The following is an 18856-nucleotide window of genomic DNA, read 5'->3' on the forward strand; positions in this document are numbered from 1 at the left end:
ATACAAATATGTTTCTCTTAATCATTCACTTTAAAATGAGATGGAAATTAAAAGAATGGCACTGGAAAAGCAGGGCTGACTGGTTATCAAGTTATCAAGGACTATCTATGGTTGTCACTTTGTGTAAAAAAACACGCATTACCTCAGGAAAAAAAATATTTATTGCTCTCAGACACTTACTCATGTTGTGTGAAGATGGGTATTATGTCAGGCATGAATGGCACTGTGGGTTGTTGTTTTGACTTACAAGATGAGATAAAACAAGACAGTATTATTTGTTGTTTGAGTGATGAATATGTCAAGAAAGGGTCACAGACTCTTCAGTTGCACAATATCAAAATCTGACAGGGGGAGAGATGTGTTTTAACGGATACTCAGACTGCCTGCAGGTGTATGAGTGCCAGGTGGAGGAAAAACGTATCCATCTTAGGTCTTAAGCCAAACAGAAATGATAACCTGGATCTTTTTGTGTCCTTTCGATTACTTTTTATTTACCATTTGCATTTTGCGAATTCAAAACTCCAAGTAGTGTTTGATAGCCTGTAGAGTGAACTAGCTAATCAGAGCCAGTGTCTGGTTGGAGGTAATTTCCCTGTTACAGCAACATCAGACCAACATGGAGGGATTTTACACCAGCCCTCCTGGCTCCATCTACTGGGCAAACTTCAGCTCGACTCTCAAGAGTCCACAGACTCAAAATCTCCAGCTCAAACTAAATGTGACATTTATAAGGCCATCGTGAAAGGGGGAAAAAAGAAGTTTTTAAAGTTTTGTTGTGTGTGTTACCTGGTATATCCTGAAGGGGATGTATCTGAAGCCTCCCTCCTCAGTGGGGTACTCCATCAGCTTCCTGTTCATGGCCCAGAACTGGTCAAACTTATCTGTGACAACACAAATACACACGGGCCAAAAATGTTGTTTTAATAAAATTTCCATCATCCTTCTCCCACCATGTATCGAGTGAAGGACATAAAAGCCCCAAAAATATCTTTTTTTGAGAACATTATGTTCTTTTACAGTTAATGATGAAACCTCTGACTGTCTGGACATGACTGCATTTTAAAGGAAAACTCTGGTATGTTTGAACCTGAGCCATATTTTCCCATTTTCACAATCTTTAAAGTGCTTGTTCATATGCCACTGACTGTTTTTTTCACTTTTTCACATGATTATATATTTCATAATTTTTATGAAATGTTTGATTTTGCAATTTTGTTTAACATTTGATAACTTTGGTTTTTCAGTATTGAAACCTATTGGCAGTATTATCTAATAACACACAGCATTGGCAAATTAAGGCTTCTCAATACAAGGATAAGCGATTACCTATATTTGATTGATGATTACAACCAGAATACCAGGGTTCATGTAAACATATTTATTCCTGATGCATCCTCAAAGGAGGATATGGGTGAGAAGTAGTATGTGAGAAAGAGGGTTTTTGACAAAGGCGAGGGAATTTCCCTTTTTCTTTCCACATACAGGACAATTAACGAGGCAAGTAAGGCAAATATACTTTATAGTTCTGCTGGCCATTTTGCAATACCTATTACATCCTTACACTTTTTCAGTCATACTGAAAGTCAGCTGTTGTTTTTATTGCATGTCTGGGGGAAGGAAGCCAGTAATGCAATGAAAACTCAAATAGAACGATATGTTATGAAAGTGGTAGCAGAATAAATTATGTGTGCAGTGTAAAACATGTATCAGAGACTAGAATCATCCTTTAATTTTGAAAAACACTCATTTCTGTACACCTCCGCCGGTTCACATGGAGGTCAGGGTAAGGGATGTAGATGCAGCTCTAAAAAGCTGATGGAAATTGAGTGTCTTTTATCTGGGACAGTTCAGCAGGCCAGGTCATTATTAGCACTTCAGCTTCAACCTTCTGGTCTTTTGGTTGAAGGACGGCCTTTCATCATAAAAAATGATTCCACCCTGCATGTGCTGGTTTCAGACCCTACACCTCCCCTCGCCTCTCACTTTCACATGAATCTTTTTAAAACGTTCGGTTTTCTCTCTCCCGGAGGAAAGTTTGAACCATCTCTGTTTCTCTCTCTCTGTTTCTGGTCTCTTTTGGATGTGAAAGTTTTGGTTTAGATAAGGTTTCATCTCTCACTTTCGTGTGTGACAGGTATGGCCAAGTCCTTCTATTTGGATTAGTTTGTAAGTATTGTCTGTTTCTGTTTTAAAGAAGTTACAAACAGTTTCAGGGGAAAAACGGCATGAACCACACCCTGAACTTGCATCATCTGTTAGTCTCTGTCTCCTATATGAAAGCTTTTTCACCTTACTTTCTTGTTTTAAGATTTGACATATCTCTTTCTCTCGCTATTACTTTCAAAGGAAAGTGGAAGAGAGATAAGCAGCTGAAGTTTTGCAGGTTTGACACCCTTGGGTGTTTCTGCAAACCTGTTCAAAACATTCTCAGTGCCACATGCACTTTGCACAATTTTGACAGTTACATGAGAAGTACTACGCAAATGATGGCTGACACTACCTATAAGTACTGGCCATTACTTGTATGATTGCATTTCTTTAATGCATTATCAGTCTACCTCATGTGTTGCTACTGTTCTTTGCAGTTAATGCAACACGTCCTCCACCTGTTTCACATTTAAAACCTTACAGTACAGAGGGTATAATCGATTTACTTTCCTGTCAGTTTTGTTGAACATACCTTATCTAAAAATATTATACATGTTATTTTCCGTCTTTATTTGAGACCCAGTGGTACGTTATTCTACTGTACTACTGCATAATCTAGGGAACTATATTTTATAATTTACTGAAGAAGCAAAATTATAGATACTGATATTATCAAGCAGGAGCGGGTGCGCCCATGAGCAGTATGACAAACACGTCCTATAGCAGTAAATGTACTGTTTTAAGTGCATCATCACACTCCACCATACAGTAACGACAGTACATTGAAATATATGCTAAAGCCAACTTCAGACATTCATGCACATAGAAAAACCTACTGATGTTACTGGTGCAATCGCATGTTTCGTAATTACTCGCATTTGCAATTTCACCATGGAGCAAAAGCAGCATCATGTTGAAGTCTGCAAGAGTCTCCATGAGCAGGCCCAGGATGACCCAACCTTCATGTTGAAGATCATCGCTGGTGTCAACAGCTGGGTCCACAGACCAGAGATCAAACTGCAGTGGAAGAATCTGCAGTCTCTAAGACCGAAGAAGGTGCATCAGGTCAGGACATGATAGCAAATGGGTCCTATATCATGACGATGTGCAATCACACCATTTTTTGATTGCACCTTGTACGTTCAAAACGGCACGTATGTATTTCAGCTTCAGGGAATTCTGGAAGTCTGGTACAGTTGATAAGTAAGTTACTGTCTGCTAATAATTACAAATTGGGTCACCACAGTGGCTTATGTGTTTACTGTATCCTCGTTTGATCAAATGAACCTGTGGTCATCTGAGGAAACTCATGCCGTGTGTTGGGTTTTGCTTTCCTAAGAATTTCATATAACTCCACACTTAGGAAATCCATCCCATCTGCCCCAGCACCTACTCCCACATCACAAGTTTCTCATACATCAGCCCCACCACCCTAGCTTCACCTACACAAACACCGCAATGAAAACCAGAATCCATTGAGAAATCAACCAGTCTGGACAGATGGGTAATGATAAAAAGGAATCTGGTGGGTGTTGGGTGTGCATGTAGTAACATCTGTGAATCTACTGGATGCAATATTCGTGTCATTGTACAGATGACTTAATCTTTTGTAGACAATTCCAAGTGCTTACAGTAAGTGAGTATGTGTCAACCTGCATTTAGATCTGTGTGAGCAGCAATGCAATGTGCCTGCATCTGATTGTTAATGATTGAATGTGTGACTGTCTGATTGTGTCACTTCCCCAACAGGTGCTTGTGGTATGTCTTGTTTGAATTGTGTGTGTGTCTGTGTCTGTGTGTCTGCCCTCCTCATCTTTCAGCACGCTCATTCACAGCTGCCAGCAGGAATGTGTGTATGTTTTTGTGTTTGTGTGTGGCTCTCACCATTCTGCAGGCCCATCCACAGCTGTTTGTGGTCTTTCTTCTGCATGTCGTTAACTACTTGGCTCTTGTGCTTGAGGGCGTCGGCCTCCTTGATGCTGGACATGAAGTGAGCCTCGATCACAGAGTTGGACGGGCAGTGGAGCAGGTCACGATCTGGAAAATTCTGACACAAAGACACAAGATAAACTTTATGTAAATGAGGGATGACGGAACTATACAGTAAATGTATCTTAAAGCTACGTCTGTAAGCTAAAAGAGACTAAAAGGCTCTCATCATTCTTCATTCATTGTTAATATATAAAGATTCACAGGTGGAACTTTGTTGTATTAAGAATGCGGAAACACAAAGAGTCTGACTCTGGCTCTTACCTTAAAGTGCACAGTGATGCTCCAGGGTAAGACAGTGTTGGAGGCATGAAGGTCAAAAAGAACTCCGATTGGATAGTGCCTGCAACCAGGACATGCAAAAACAAAATAATGTTACCAGTGTAAACCCTGTTAGACAGCTCAACATCATAGCTGCTGCTCCAAGTGTGTTCATATTTCCATCACAGGATGCTAAGGCTAATAGTGTTTCTCTCATTATCAGCTACAAAATCTTTAAACTGACCAGCTGCACCACATGTTTTACTGGCCAATTGGACACTGACAACAGCATGTGACCTCTGAATTAAAAGTTTCCTCTGATATTGTTGACTCCAGCTTTCTCTGGATGCAGTATGTGAATCTCAGGAAACAGTTTACATTTCACTCCAATATCTCTATTTGTCACTTCCTGTGTTTAGAGTAGGGTGGATCTACCATGTTTCAGTCCGCTAAACTTAGATGCTTTTCTTAATCGCATTCTTAAAATCTGAAATCTGTATTTTTTAATGTATTCTAACAGTCCATCTCACACATTAACCATTATAGTCATCTATAGTCATCTAAGTCCCATGAAGCCAAACTATACCAAAACTGTAACTGATGAAATGTCGAAACTAATGGAAACCTCCAACCACAGGTTACCAAACCTTAATGTGATGCAACTAAAACTGTTTAGTTTGTCAGTGACTGCGACAGAACGTCACATTTGAGAGTCTGAAGCTGGCAAATATTTTGATATTTTCACATGATAATGAATCAAAATAAATATCAACAATGGCATCTGTTTATTTTCCTCTACTGTGTTTTACTGCCATTATTGGGACTTTGATACCACTGTAAAATTAGCTCTTCATTGTCTGTTGCAATATTGACACCTTGTGGCTGAACTTAGTGCCTGCAGTCTGATAATTGGCTCTGCTGTGGCCAAGCAGGCAGATAAGAGCTGAGACATCAGCTTCTCCACTGGCCTTGAATGAACTGACTCATAGAGGCCTCTCTCTAGAGTTGTGCATGGTGTGAATACACTGTTAAAGTTCTCTCTGTGAAAGGCATTTTTTGGACAAAGTGGATGTTTATGAGGCAATGCAACAGAAAGGGACTATTTAAAGTCCAGAGAAACTGATTTTAACAGTTGGAGAAATGGAAACAACATTTCTTTTCACACTGACACTCAAATACAACACACAACACCAACCCAGTTTCCTGATGACTGTGCTAGTTGTATATGCACTGCTGATTTTATAAGGTGGGAGGGGTGTGGGGTGTGGAAAATAAGTTTGTATTCATGTTAAAAAGAAAAATACATGCAATTGCTGTTTTAACATATACATCACAAAACAGTATGGTCAGGAATCTGCCCGTGTACTAATTCATAATGCACTCACACGTACCCAACCTTGTTTCCCCTGGTAGAACTAAAAATAAAACCAGTTCATCTAACGATCATTCTCTCACCATTTCAGTGGTGTTCCTTCATACTCAAACCACATCTCCTCCACGTCCTCGGCCTTCATCACTTTGAGAAAGTGTTTTTTCACCTTGTCTGTAACCAGAGTCAGGTAGCTCACCCTGGGTAACAGCAGCTGGGAGAGCCAAGGGGAGAGAGGAAGAGATGCCATTATTTAAACAGTACAGTCTGTTACTGTCTGCTGCATTGGCAGTTGAGGCTAAATTTAGACTGTCTGTGGCAACCTTTGTGACCTTACATACAATAAACAAGCAGAATGTACTTTCAACTTTATTAAGATCTAAATCCATAGATCTGAAAGACAAGGCAACAACAAGGGATGAGGAAGAGAGGTACCTTCAAGATACTTGGAGGACTAGGTGCTTACTTATGATGTTCTCTGGCACTCTGAATGAAAACATCACATCCAGTCATTAGAGGCGTGACTATACTTGCCATGATAAGTGGCTGCAGTGTAGAAATGGATTTTAAGCTCCGTGTTGTGTTTCACCCATAGATATGGAGCAGTAATGGATATGGTTTGCTGGTTTGCCTTGTCTCTCATGCAGAAAGAGAGTACTACTGTGCAATCATTAACAAATGAATTGCGCTCACATCCTTTCATTCGTTGTGGTTGAATGTGGTTGACAAGGTTTGCAGAAGTGTCTTTGCAGGATGTGTTTATCAAAAATGTGCAGATTACAGATTAGAAGTACAAATAACAAGGTCAGACCCTGATAAAGACCTAGAAATGATACATGTTAGTCTGTGTGTTTGTCTATATGCTCAACAAATAAACTAAATGTATTATTCCACCAGAAGACAAGTGTCTTAATTATTTGTTTCCATGGCCTGGATTATTTAATATCCAGCAAGACTTGGTCTATGTATTTCATATGCTTTAAACTGCACTGCTAGAACATAAGCTCTTAATGCACTTGGATAAACCATACATGAGACAACATTTCTTCTTTGTGTTAAGCATGTTTTGAGATTTTGAGCATAAGGGGGGTACTGTAGCGAGGGCAAACCCAGAGCAGCACGTCTTGGGTGAAAAGCCAGCCACTAATCATTATGACCATATCTACCAGAGTGGCATGAATGAACATTGTTAATAACATTGCTATTATTTATTATTCATATCCGATCCTTCCAAAGACTCCAAGTCACAAACTCAGAGCAGTGACATGAATGTTAGAGCCATCACATCGCTAGAACTCACCACCTCCACTCTTCATATTACTACCACGTGGTCGGTAAAACAATACTTTAAAATAATGAAGAGCTCACTTTAGCAGAAGTTTTGTCCCTTCTGCCATAACAGTCTTAAACACACAGACTGCCATGTTTACACTGCTGCATAGATCTCAACGTATCTATGAGTGAGTGCATACATAGTAGTGTGATCAGTGATACAGGCAGGTGTATTATTTCACGTATTATGTACATGTATGATGCTGTGTGGACATGTGTGTGTCTAAGATGCATACATCTCACTGATGAGGAATACGGGACACAGCATTTTTTTTGTTTTCCTAAACATGAATTTATGTGGTACGTCTCTGAATTCATCCTTACACACAGATGCCAAATAAAGGCTCAGTAGGTCGAAGCATGGAAGTAAGTCTCATAGCATTGGTCTGGCCTCAGGTTTTGGGGCCAAGTGAGTAACTGCACTTACATAGTAGGGCTCGGCCTCTCTCTCCGTAACCTCATCCTGGTTCAAAGTGAAGCAGGTGGGGATCCGGCCGAACCAAACGTCTCTCAACACGTCCTTGTCATCTGCCATGCTGCTTCTGCCCCCAGTGGCACATAAAGAATAAATTCCCCAAACACAGACCCCGAGGTCCAAAGGTAGAGACACCTTCCTGTTGTCAACAACAGAGCAGAGCAAACAGGCAACCATTAATGAAACTTTCAGCAACACAAAAATCACAATGAAGTAGGCAGACCAACACAAGCTAGGACCACCAGCCAGGTGTGTCTTTATCAATCCGTCAGAGGAGTTATTACTGAGTTATAGCCCAGCAGAAGGCAGCACTTCGCCTGCTAGACTTTAAAACTAACTCCAAGCTTGTCAAACTACGCAGCTGTAAGGCAAAACTGACATTAGCTCGAGAGCTAGGTAAGCTAACTTAGCCAGTGGAAACATACCAAAGTACTGTTGACAATAAACAAATGTGCTTGCTCCCTTTGTATTGCTATTATTGCTCGCAAATTGTAATTTCTTGAGTGCGAGGACAAGACAGTGATATGAGAGGAAAACCTTACTTTTTGTCGATGTTCTGCACTTAGCCTGGATGGGAGAAGGGCCGTGACTGTCGATGTTGTCATTCCCCTGCTGTCACCGGAAAAACGGCTGAAAACCCTGTTCACCGAAAAACAGCGACCCCTAGCGATAGCGCAAGAAACGTTTTTTATAAGCGGTAATGTTTTTAAAATTATTGACACGTATTTATTAAAGCGAGGTTTAGTTTTAAATCCTTTAATGGCACGTATTTTTCTGTAGGTTGTACACTGTTTTAAAAAAACAAATATTATTTGTCAACCGATTGCGGACGCGTCATTAAAACGCGACGTCTCTTGTAAACTACGTGAATCAAGAGGGCGTTAGCTTCTGTTGTGTTCATTAGTAGAGCCGAGGATGGATAAAAATTTGGAGACGGATAACTTGGAAATGCGCCTTCAGGCGCTGGAGAGTCGTGTATACGGCGAAAGAAGAAACAAAAGTGGAAAGCCCGTCAAGGTTAGCCTGGAATAATACTAATTCTGCTGGGCGGGGGCTATAAAAGACGCTAGCAAGTTGCTAGCGTAGCAAAGCTAACTATAGCTGTAACACTGGGAATGAGCGAACGCCCTTTTTATTTTATGCACATTAGCTCTACAGCGACCACTCAGTATATTTTTATTAAAGGTCGTAACAACTTTTCACGCCAGTGCAAAACTGTAGCACGGTTATTTATCCGCTAAATAGCAGCTAGCTTAGTTATTAAGTAGATATAGCTATCAGTTACGAGGCTTTAATGATGTCATTGTGTTTGTTAGCCTCCCTGTCACAATGTCGGGCAGGTTTTAGCTCATTTACTTCAAATGAGATAATGCTTTATGTTACTGCTGAACATATACATAAGAGTAATAGACTTCTGAATGCGTTGTTCCTACTTTTCAATACTTATAGGTGCCACGGATAGTTCGTTACCAACATACTGATCATTGATCAACTGTTGAAGTAATTCATCAAACAAAACATTCCCTTCGGAAACTCCTGATGGATATTTTTCGCATTTTTTAGATATATTATAGATAGAGGGAATAGATAAATAACTACGAAGAATATCATGTGGTGTCATTTGTGATAGCGCTGTAGCCAGTGCTACTCATTAAAAGTAAAAGCACGGATGATACTAACCAGATTATTTAATATCTTAAGCATAAGCGTCTTGCCGAATTGAACTGAAGTCACTGAATTTCGGGAAAACACGTTTATGAACCTGCAGCACTGCTTTATTAACAGTCAGTGTACCTATTTTGTAGCTGATGGGCTAAGACTTGTTTAGTCCTCGTGAATCACTAAATGTGGTGTCTCATCAGAGCATCATATGATATGAAAAACACTTTTAGCTTACAAAGGGGCTTTGATATGGATTTCTTGTGTGGTACATGCACTTCCAGGGATGGAACAATGTGCCACAATGTCCTGCTCAAGTAGTGTTTTTGTGCTTCTGAAAGCTGGTTAGTTTAAAATACAGGTTTGAATGTATTGCTAACTAAAAAACATTTCAGTTGTACTCAGAGTGAGACCAGAAGTGCTGTTAGTGTAAGTATGCACAAGCAAATGACCTTGTCTATCCTGTATCCTGCAAGTTCTAATGTTTGTTTTGAAGGTAATAAACCTCCAGTTCTTTAGGTGATAACACAAGAACGTGTACAAATTAATTAGTTCCTCTTCCTCTTGAACCTGAACTCTTGTGTTTTTGTACTGTGTTAGGGGTAGTACTGTATACTGCACAAAAATGCTGCTCAAACACAGTAATATATATATTTTGTTGACTTTTCTGTGTCCTTGGTTATCATTAATATTAAGTCTAATCAGTGTCCTCTCTCCTCCAGTGTGCAGAGTCTTTGGCCAGGATTCAAGCAGGTCTGACCAACACGGCAAACAAGAGAGAGAGAGTAAAGATCCTGCACAAGAAGAGTGAGTCACACACTGTGTTGCATCTCCTCAGATGACTCGGATTATAGTCTGAGTGAAACTTTATTGATTTATCAAGTGTCTCAAGAAGGATGCTACTACAACATTGATACAGTCATTCATGTATCATGTAAGGCTGTTTATTTTCCAATGTTTAAATATATTAGTGACTAATTTCATTCAGTTTGCCCAACAAACATTAAAAATGTCAAAATGCTGACATAAGATGCTAAAAGTGCTGCAGAGTGCAAGTTTGAAATGTAAAATGTCACGACAGTGCAGGAAGGTTTCTGGTTGCTGAGTCTTTGACTATATTTATTGTGGCTGTGGTGCAGTTGAGGACCTTCTGAAGTACCTGGACCCCCAGTTCACCGACCACATCACTGTACCTGATGCTATGAAGTTGGAGTTCATCCTTGCTGGTAAGAAGCAGGCGGGATCAGGGATGGATGTATAGAATGAAAAGCAGCATCTGTTTATAACTGCAAATTTTAAAAGTCAGTTTTGTCTCTGAGAGATTGTTTATTATAAAGTCCAGTGTAGATATATTGTATAACATGCAAGTTATTTCATATGTATTAACAAGAAGTGTTGTGTTGTAGAGGACTAAATGAGCAGTTTGCATCTGATTCAGTATTCATTATAATGCTGGTGTGTGTGTGTGCACAGAGGAGGACTTTCTGCTCTCCCAGGCTGCTTTGCTGGAGCAGGTCAGCAGCCTGCAGCCGCTGTTAGACAGCACTTACATCAGAGGTGAGTTTAACCTTGCAGGACACCATGCAAATCAAGTCAAAGGAATAACTGCTCTGATATTTTACCAGTCAGGAAAGGAGCTCATTCACTCACATGTGTTTGGGGGAAAATTAATGTAGTTCCCAGCCTTTTTATTCAGTAACATTGTGTTTTGAAGTGGTGTTGTATAGCTGCTGGATGAATAGAGGGAAACACTAAAGTGCTGTATTTTGACCTCCTCAGGTATGTGTTAACTGTGTTTCTGTTGGTCACAGATGTTCCAGAACACGCCACCAAGTTGCAGCGCCTGTCACAGATTCACATCAAAGAGCAGGTAACTGCACGCTCTCACTTTCTCAGCTTGTTTGCCTCTCACTGTCACTGTCTCGTTTACTCTTACATGTTCTTTTACAGGACCAAACTGAAGCTCAGTCCCAGGAAGTGAAGAAGCTTTTTGAGGAGTACAATAAAATGGTACGCTTCTGTTTTCAAAATATGATTTATTTTTAAATTTTGGTGAAATAAAAATCATCACAAGTAAAAAATGATACACAAAACCGTTACAGAGCTGTAGAAATTAAAAATTTCATGTTATTGCAATATTTTTAAAAAATGTTTTCTCATATGTCCTTTGGGATAAAAGAGGGTGAACAAAAATACATAAACGTTTGAACAATGAATTTTGCAGTACACCAGCCATATTTCTTTTCTTTTCCAAAACGACTTTGTCTGGTAGAAATTATGGATCCACCAGCCGCCATGTGAAATCAGAGAAATATTTAGATTGCTCTTGTCTCACTGACCTCTTTGTAAGAAAAACTGCAGAGAGGAGAAACGTCCGTCCTCTGACTCTTGAAATCTGATTGGCAGATGTTCCTGCTGTCCAAGCAGTTCACCCAGTGGGACGAGACCCTCAGGAAGATGGAGGAGGCCAAGGGCATCCGGCCTGTGGAGTAGCTACTGTCAGCACACACTTCTGATGAGGATGGTGACTATGAAGAGGACTGCACTGTGGTGGGAGCTTTAGACCAGACAGGTGTTCCATTTTAGCTCATTCTTTCCCAACAGGTCAGAACAAAATGAGACAAAAGGACATTTCACTGTTTTGTTTTTAACTGCTAATTAGTTGGCCACCAGAATTTAATTGAACCAGGCGATTTAGCCTTGAAACCCCCTGACACCAAGTTCAAATGTCTTGTAAAACCAATTTTATACTGTTAAGAGAATCTGCACCTGTGTGGACCAGCCTGATGAACTGGCCTACCAGGTTTTCAGAAATTCAAAAAATGAACAAAACAGTTTTTGTTGTGTGTGATATAGCGTCTGTTGTCATAGTAACAGACTGATGTGGTACACAACACTATCAGTAATCCTATATCCACTCATACAAACCCAGTCATACAGTAAAAATGGAATGTAAGGATTGGTGGAAATGTAAATTGTATAGGAAGTCAGTCATGTGACTCTTCAGTCACCTTAAGGCACTCGCTCCCATCACATGACGTGTGGCTCAGACAGCTCAGAGATGCTGCTGTTATTTATTTTCAGACCATAAGAGCTTTTTTATGCTTTTACACTGACTTTACTTGTAAGGCATTCCAATAATTCTTCTCTACTGCAAGCTGGTCACAAGACTTGTTCTGTCCCTGACTCATTCACACTGACACACACACACACACACACACACACACAAACATCCTCCTCAAGGTTTTAAATTTTTTCCTCCCAACAAGATGAGGTTCAGAAATGAGCAGACAGTAGCTTCGTTATTCTCGCCAGAGCATTGGTTTTAAATGTCACATAAATGTCATATGTGTCATATAGCATGACTCCAGTTGATACAATAAATATTATTACTTGTTTCTTGGAGTATTCCTGTGTGTGATGTCTGTCATGTATCTACAAACTGTCTGAAACTGCAGGTAAATTCAGGAATCTCAGTGTCTCTAAATGCAGGGTGGCCTAAAAGTGTCCAGCAAGTTACAACCTTCTGTTTGCACAGCCACAAATTGTCCTTGACCAAAACACTGATGCTCCAAATGTTCACAACTGACTCACACTGGATGAACGCACACAAAGAATGAGTGAGAATGTCTTTAAGTTGTGGTCAGAGGAAAGTTGCTAAGCTGTATGCAGACTTACTTGAAGTTAAGCCCCAGTTGATTTGGTGACCCATGTTGTTCCTTGTGGTCACAACTGATGTTTTAAAAGTGCCCTTTAGACTTTCATTGTTTAAAAATAAAGGTGCAGTGATAATGCTAAAATGCATGGTTTGTATTCTTATGTGTGTTGAATATATTTCTTTCCTCAAAAATAATTTTTTTTAAGTATTTTAAATCCAGAATTGTTTACTGTTATGTTTACCAGCTTGCAGCCTTCCTCTTTCCTGCCTTTACAAAGGTTCTGATTGGATGATTGGATAATTGCCTGAATAAGCAAGTGTGCACATGTTCCTAATAATGTTCATATATAGCATTCCAAACAGTGTTAAGGACAGAAGAAGACAGTCCATTCTTGCTCAGTATTTTATTTTTAATAAGACAACATTGACAGCTTGTTTGTCACCTCTTAACCGTTATGTTTTCGTGAAGAAGAGGCTTCAGACTTCTTCATACATTCTGCTTCCTTCTTTGCATTCTCAATCAGCTCCTCAGCCTTTTTTTTTAGTGGCGTGCAACTTCTACTCGTCTTGCTGCACAGTTTTGCAACAAACGTGCCATTCTGAGGACAAAGCAAATTAGCTGCAGTTAAATACAGACACTGAGTGAACATAAAATTGTGGCTAAACTTGGCAACTCACTAAAGTGTCAAACAAGATAACTTTTGTGTATTATTGTCTTAAATGTAATTATTCATTCAGTTATTCATATCTACATAAGGCCGGCACTGTTTTGTTTTTTGTGAACAAATACCATGCAAACCTTTTTTATTTTACATGCAATGATAATGGTAGTAAAAAAAAATCAATAAGTCTACTCAATAAACACAATATAAACTATAATATTTCTTTTTTTCAGTATTATAAGTTAACTGATATGGTGAGGTTTATATTTAATAACTGTTAAAAAAATTGTTCAAAACTCATTCAGAAAAAAATCTTTTAAAGAGTTAAGAATTTTACATTAGATCCCTTCATGACCCAGTAGCCTCACCTCCTTGACCTGATGACATTGAAAACAGCACAATACATATAACAAGTATATGAAAATTTTTAATTATGTATAATTCAGAGTGCTTCATTGTCCTGACCAGTTTTAGGAAATTATTGAGGTTTTTTTTTTCTTTTGACAAAAAATTATTCAGGCTTGAGAAACACAGTTAATGGAGGGATATCAGAAAGTTTTGAGAGACAAGCCACCACACTGATGGGTTTTGGTCTTTTTTTTTTTTTTTTTTTTTTGGATTTGTTCATAAAAATAAAACTATAGAATGGTACCAGCCTTATCCTTTAAGTAATTGGGTATTTCATTTGGAATCGAAAGCAGGTTAACTTTTTGCATGACAAGTGATTGATGGTTTGTGGCCTAAGGTAGAAGAAGATGAGTTAAACAGCTCTTGTGACATGCCTGTGCCCTTCAGTCTGATTATACAGAAAGTTTGAAATTAATAGCTTTTGTGATATTTCTGTTTTGGGTCATTGAAAATCACTGAACTGGATGTGCATCCATCAAGAGCTGTTTAACTCATCTTCTACCTTACCTTCTACCTTCTACCTCTTGTAATAATGTGCTGTCCTAAATAAAACAGACAGTGGCCAACATAGTGACAAAATAGTGTTGAGTATGCCACATACCTGCAGTGAAAACTTTTCTCCGTACCGCACGAAGGTAGCAAGATGTTCACAGTTGTTTGTAAAGAGATTATACAACCCACAATGTGTCCTCGCTGCCTGGATGCGTGCTTTAATCTCCTCTTGAGTTCCCATGGTTAGTCCACCATCGAAGTAATTATCTACTTTGCCTGTGGTCTCTTTGAGTTCATCAAACGTGCATGTAATTGATGAGCCTTGTTCTGGAAATAAGGAAGGAATTTAGCAGCACCCACTCAAAACAGTCATTTTAATTTCATTGTCATTTGATAATCTTCATGATTTCATTTCATATAATGGAGGTGTCCAAGAATCATAAGAAAAAACTGACAAAAACATTAATATAGTGAAGGACATCTCTGCATTTTTGGATATCCTTGTTTGGTATCATACTAAACAGCTAGCCCAAAGTCAGAGTCAGATTTTAAGTGCATTTTAAGTGTATTGTAGACTTTGGATGAAGAAAGACTAGTTTCCCCCTGCTTCCAGTCTGAGCTTGAAAAAGCTAGGTCAAATAAATGATGGTTGTACAGAGGTAAAACTGAAGGCTAACTCCTCCACTGATAACTCACAAATGTATTTCCTAAGATGTCTGAAAAGATTTTTGTAAATAAAACCTAATGCTACTAATGCTAATGCTACTTTTACTGATAAGTACCAATGTCTGCTACACCTGAAATGATGATTACTCAGATGAAAGAAAATTGACAGCATCTATTTTGATATTTAAAAATTTGCTTTTGTCTTTTTCAATGTAAACCTATTTTTGAAGCTCTTTGTTGTATATGATAGTGAACTGAATGTTTTTAGCTTTTGAACATTTTACAGACTAAATACCTACAAAACAATAGAAAACAATCATAATACATAAAAACATAATAATATATACATATGCATCTGTTGTCATTTTAAATACACGTACTTGTGAAATGAAAAATGTCGTCCTCAGGTCTTCTGCCAGTTAAAGTCTCGTTATCCACATAAATAGCAAAGTGCTTGTAGAAAACTGTACCCCCACATCTCCTTTCAAAAGAAATAATATCTCCAAACTGATACTGTGAAGAAATCAGAGATGCATTTTAACAACTTAACATTCATTATAGAAAATATCAAATGACTGAAGAACTGATGGATGGAGGGATGAATAATCTTAAAATGCTAAATAATGAAACTTTGACAAAAGCAGACAAGCCATCACATTGTTGTATGATAATGTTGTATGGTGACATAGGTTTGAGTTTGGTGAAATTTAGAATAGAAGGCCTGCATTTTAAACTGCATTGTGGCGATTGAAAGATGAAATCTTTTATGGAAGATTTAGAACCTAGTGTTTAAGGCTTTAATCATACAAAGGTCTACAAGTCTGGATATCTTAGCATTAACTGCTATATATATTTCGACCAATCTGATTTAAGGCTTTCTTAGGATGTCTTCAGTTTCTTGTTTTTGACTGTTGCTCAGTAAGGTCAAGATCAAGACATTAATCTGGCCTCTGATAACTTGATAACTTTTAAAATACTTACTGTCTGAATCTGTGATATTGTGATCACAAGCTGAAGGATCACAGCAACCAAGATCAGGTTCTTCATTTTTGCTGCAGTAGAGAACTGACATGATGAACAGAGAACATCAAAAAGTAATTACATTAACCACATCAATTCAATGACCAAGGTAACCATGGAAATTTGGAGCAATTTGTCCTACAAGGTTAGAGTAAAGAGACTGAGGAGGGACAGAGAGTAGAAAAGCAACAAAGAAAACAAGTCAAAGTAAGCACAAATTATGACTTACCAGTGAGTTGAGGAGATGTTAAGAATGGCAATCCAGATACTCTGCAACCTAAAACAATACACACACATACACAAAAGGTTTACCGTTATATTTTGTGTGCTTGGATTATATTGACATGACTGAGGACATTCATAACTTCATTAAACTCTTACAAAATAAGAGTACAGACCCAGGCTTACAGGCTGAGTTTTATTCCTTCGCCTGCTACATATAGAAGCATAGCCATTTAAAAAGTCCTCAGGCAAGTAATAATGGAGGTCTTACCTTCTCAGTGAGATGGTGGAAGCCTGTTGAGGCAGAGGACAACATCTCCTTATAAATAATTCTGAACAGTACATATGATAATATTGCATCTTTGTCCAGCCCATATTAATGTACTTATTTGAATGCTCCACCCTACAGTTAGAGGATAACACTCATCACTTCTTACAATTAGAACATTTATTACGAGCCATAAACGAGTTTCCCTTTCATACAATTCTTCATATTTACAGCTACTGCTCACTATTTTTTGTCATAAGCCAGTTCCTAAAAGTAAAGCAAACTTTCGTAAATATAGTTTATTCCAAAGGCAAGAAAGACTAACCTGAAAATGTAAGTGAAATTGTATCAAAACAAAAACCTCTCTTTGCTTATAGCTTTAGTTTTATTGTACATTTATTGTGTGGTTCAGAGTCTCTGGTTTCATCAACCTTGTTTCCCACAGCAGACAGCTGTTTTCATCAAACAAGCGCTAATAAACCCAAGTTTAATGGATTTTGCAAACAGTTTATGCATTCTGGACAGAACTGAACCAGACGTTTTGCGTTTTTGGAGGCACACCTAATGTTGAAGCAAATTGACGTCTGAGCAGATTAACACTGTACAGTGGCTTTAGAAAGTATTCCAGACCCCCTTGGCTTTTTGCACACTATTTTGTTATAGTTTTAAATTTAAATGAATAGTCAATCTACACTCAATAACCTACAATAAAAAAGACATTTTTGCAAATTTATTAAAAGACAGAACTGAAATTTCTCATTCACAATAGTATTCACATCCATAATTCAGTACTCCGTAGAAACCCTTATGACAGCTGGCACTTAAGGATGGTCAGAGACTTCAGTTATGTCTTGGCTGCATGCTTCAGGTTATTGTTGTGCTGAAAGGTGAACTGTCGCCCCAGTCTCAGGCCATGTGCACTTAGAGGCAGGGTTCCCTTCAAGGACCTCTCTATGTTTTGGTTGTATTCACCTTCCTCAATTTTGACTATTCTTCCTGTCCCTCCTGCTGAGAGGCCCCCCCCAAAGGAGTTCTGCTCAGACAGATTAATTGCTTTCCTCAAGTTCTCACAGAACTTTATATGCTGTTTGGCTCCAAGCCATATGTCTTATACTCAATGTGCTTTCCATGTTGAGTTTTTGATTTGTTACAGGTTATTGAGGTTTAGGCATTTCTTTTAGGACAGACATTTCTTTTATTCTGGCTGTCTATAGATATCAAGTCTGGGAATTCTGCAAAATCCTTGTTCTCTTTCAAGCAAGATCTGACAACAGTCAAATCAAGAGTTTAATCTGATAAACTTTCAGCAAAACCTCTCTTCTGTTAGTATTCCAATTAGAAATCTATGAGATACTCAATGCTGCAAACAGTATCTGGGTTGGAGTCTACAAGGTTTATATTGAACATCCTTAAACATTCTTTTAAAAATAAAGTGAAATAAAGCAAATAAGAAGTAAATAAAAGCTTGAAGCTTTAAATGAATGTCAATGAAAAAGTAAAAAATAAACATCTGTAGACCGTTGAGTTTGTGTGCTCTAATCTAAGACACTCCCTCCGTAGCTGTTCACCACAGCCACTTTTCGCCTGAGGTATTGTTGAGTATCATTGTCAAAGATTCACAATTGTTCAAATCTGTTTATACCTAAACATTTTAAGTAAATTTGATTTTAAAATAATGACTTTGATTGCATAACTTAACTTTGGTAGAAACACACTTAATCCACTGAGACTGCTGAAGCCTCACATTAGCTTGAGTTCATTTTTTACAATAAAACAAAGACTGTAAATTTCTTTGTGGCCAGTATGGAGCAGAGGAACAATTACAGTGAACAAAAACTGTCAATGTACAGTGAGCAGGTCACTACAGTTTTAAAACACACTTGAATAAATATAAACCCATCCTTTAACGTAATGGCCATACTGTACATGTACCATATGTTGCAGTAGATGGCACTGCTTATGGGCTCAGCACACATTTCTTTTAATCTGTCCAGTACATGTTTTCATTTCAAATTTGAGCTTATTAACAGTATAAACTGTGAAAGACTGCAGTGCACTTTTTGAAAGGAATGACATAATAAAACTAAGACCAATACTTACTAATACATTTCATTGACATTATCAGTGAACATCATTCCACTCATAAAACAACTGAACACTTTAAGTGAGTTTTTGAGTTACATCCTTATGATCACAGTAAGAAAGAATATATTGTTTTTAAGTTCAC

At 38.3% G+C, this 18856-nt stretch overlaps 3 protein-coding genes across 3 annotated transcripts; 1 reads left to right on the forward strand and 2 right to left on the reverse strand.

Moving 5' to 3' along the window:
- Positions 1–782: 782 nt before the first annotated feature.
- On the reverse strand, positions 783–8233 carry LOC108891182 (autophagy protein 5; the record flags this gene model as incomplete). Its single annotated transcript, XM_018688297.2, has 6 exons — positions 8117–8233; positions 7527–7713; positions 5854–5981; positions 4402–4480; positions 4033–4195; positions 783–881 (listed from the first exon to the last, which is right to left on the reverse strand). Coding segments are annotated over exons 2-6 (577 nt in total), but the record flags the coding sequence as incomplete, so codon positions are not given.
- A 187-nt stretch (positions 8234–8420) lies between these two features.
- Positions 8421–12638, forward strand: LOC108891183 (dynactin subunit 3). The gene is made up of 7 exons (XM_018688298.2): positions 8421–8591; positions 9956–10040; positions 10373–10459; positions 10707–10790; positions 11045–11103; positions 11184–11243; positions 11640–12638. The coding sequence occupies exons 1-7, from the start codon at positions 8490–8492 to the stop codon at positions 11724–11726; spliced, it is 564 nt and encodes a 187-aa protein (XP_018543814.1). The 5' UTR covers positions 8421–8489; the 3' UTR covers positions 11727–12638.
- Positions 12362–16412, reverse strand: LOC127139623 (phospholipase A and acyltransferase 1). The gene is made up of 5 exons (XM_051067675.1): positions 16369–16412; positions 16101–16171; positions 15500–15632; positions 14563–14780; positions 12362–13490 (listed from the first exon to the last, which is right to left on the reverse strand). Exons 2-5 carry the CDS (start codon positions 16164–16166, stop codon positions 13338–13340), a joined length of 570 nt encoding a protein of 189 aa, XP_050923632.1. The 5' UTR covers positions 16167–16171; positions 16369–16412; the 3' UTR covers positions 12362–13337.
- Between the last annotated feature and the right edge of the window lie 2444 nt (positions 16413–18856).

The sequence above is a fragment of the Lates calcarifer genome, unplaced genomic scaffold (genome assembly GCF_001640805.2).
Source record: "Lates calcarifer isolate ASB-BC8 unplaced genomic scaffold, TLL_Latcal_v3 _unitig_1887_quiver_1418, whole genome shotgun sequence".
Lineage (NCBI taxonomy): Eukaryota > Metazoa > Chordata > Actinopteri > Centropomidae > Lates > Lates calcarifer.

Coding starts and splice junctions, on each gene's coding strand:
- LOC108891183 (XM_018688298.2), top strand. CDS start 8,490: ATGGATAAAAATTTGGAGACGGATAACTTGGAAATGCGCCTTCAGGCG. Junction 10,460..10,706: donor GTTGGAGTTCATCCTTGCTG/GTAAGAAGCAGG, acceptor GTGTGTGCACAG/AGGAGGACTTTCTGCTCTCC. Junction 11,244..11,639: donor TTGAGGAGTACAATAAAATG/GTACGCTTCTGT, acceptor TCTGATTGGCAG/ATGTTCCTGCTGTCCAAGCA.
- LOC127139623 (XM_051067675.1), bottom strand. CDS start 16,166: ATGAAGAACCTGATCTTGGTTGCTGTGATCCTTCAGCTTGTGATCACA. Junction 15,633..16,100: donor CAATATCACAGATTCAGACA/GTAAGTATTTTA, acceptor ATTTCTTCACAG/TATCAGTTTGGAGATATTAT. Junction 13,491..14,562: donor GAGAAAAGTTTTCACTGCAG/GTATGTGGCATA, acceptor CTTTGTCCTCAG/AATGGCACGTTTGTTGCAAA.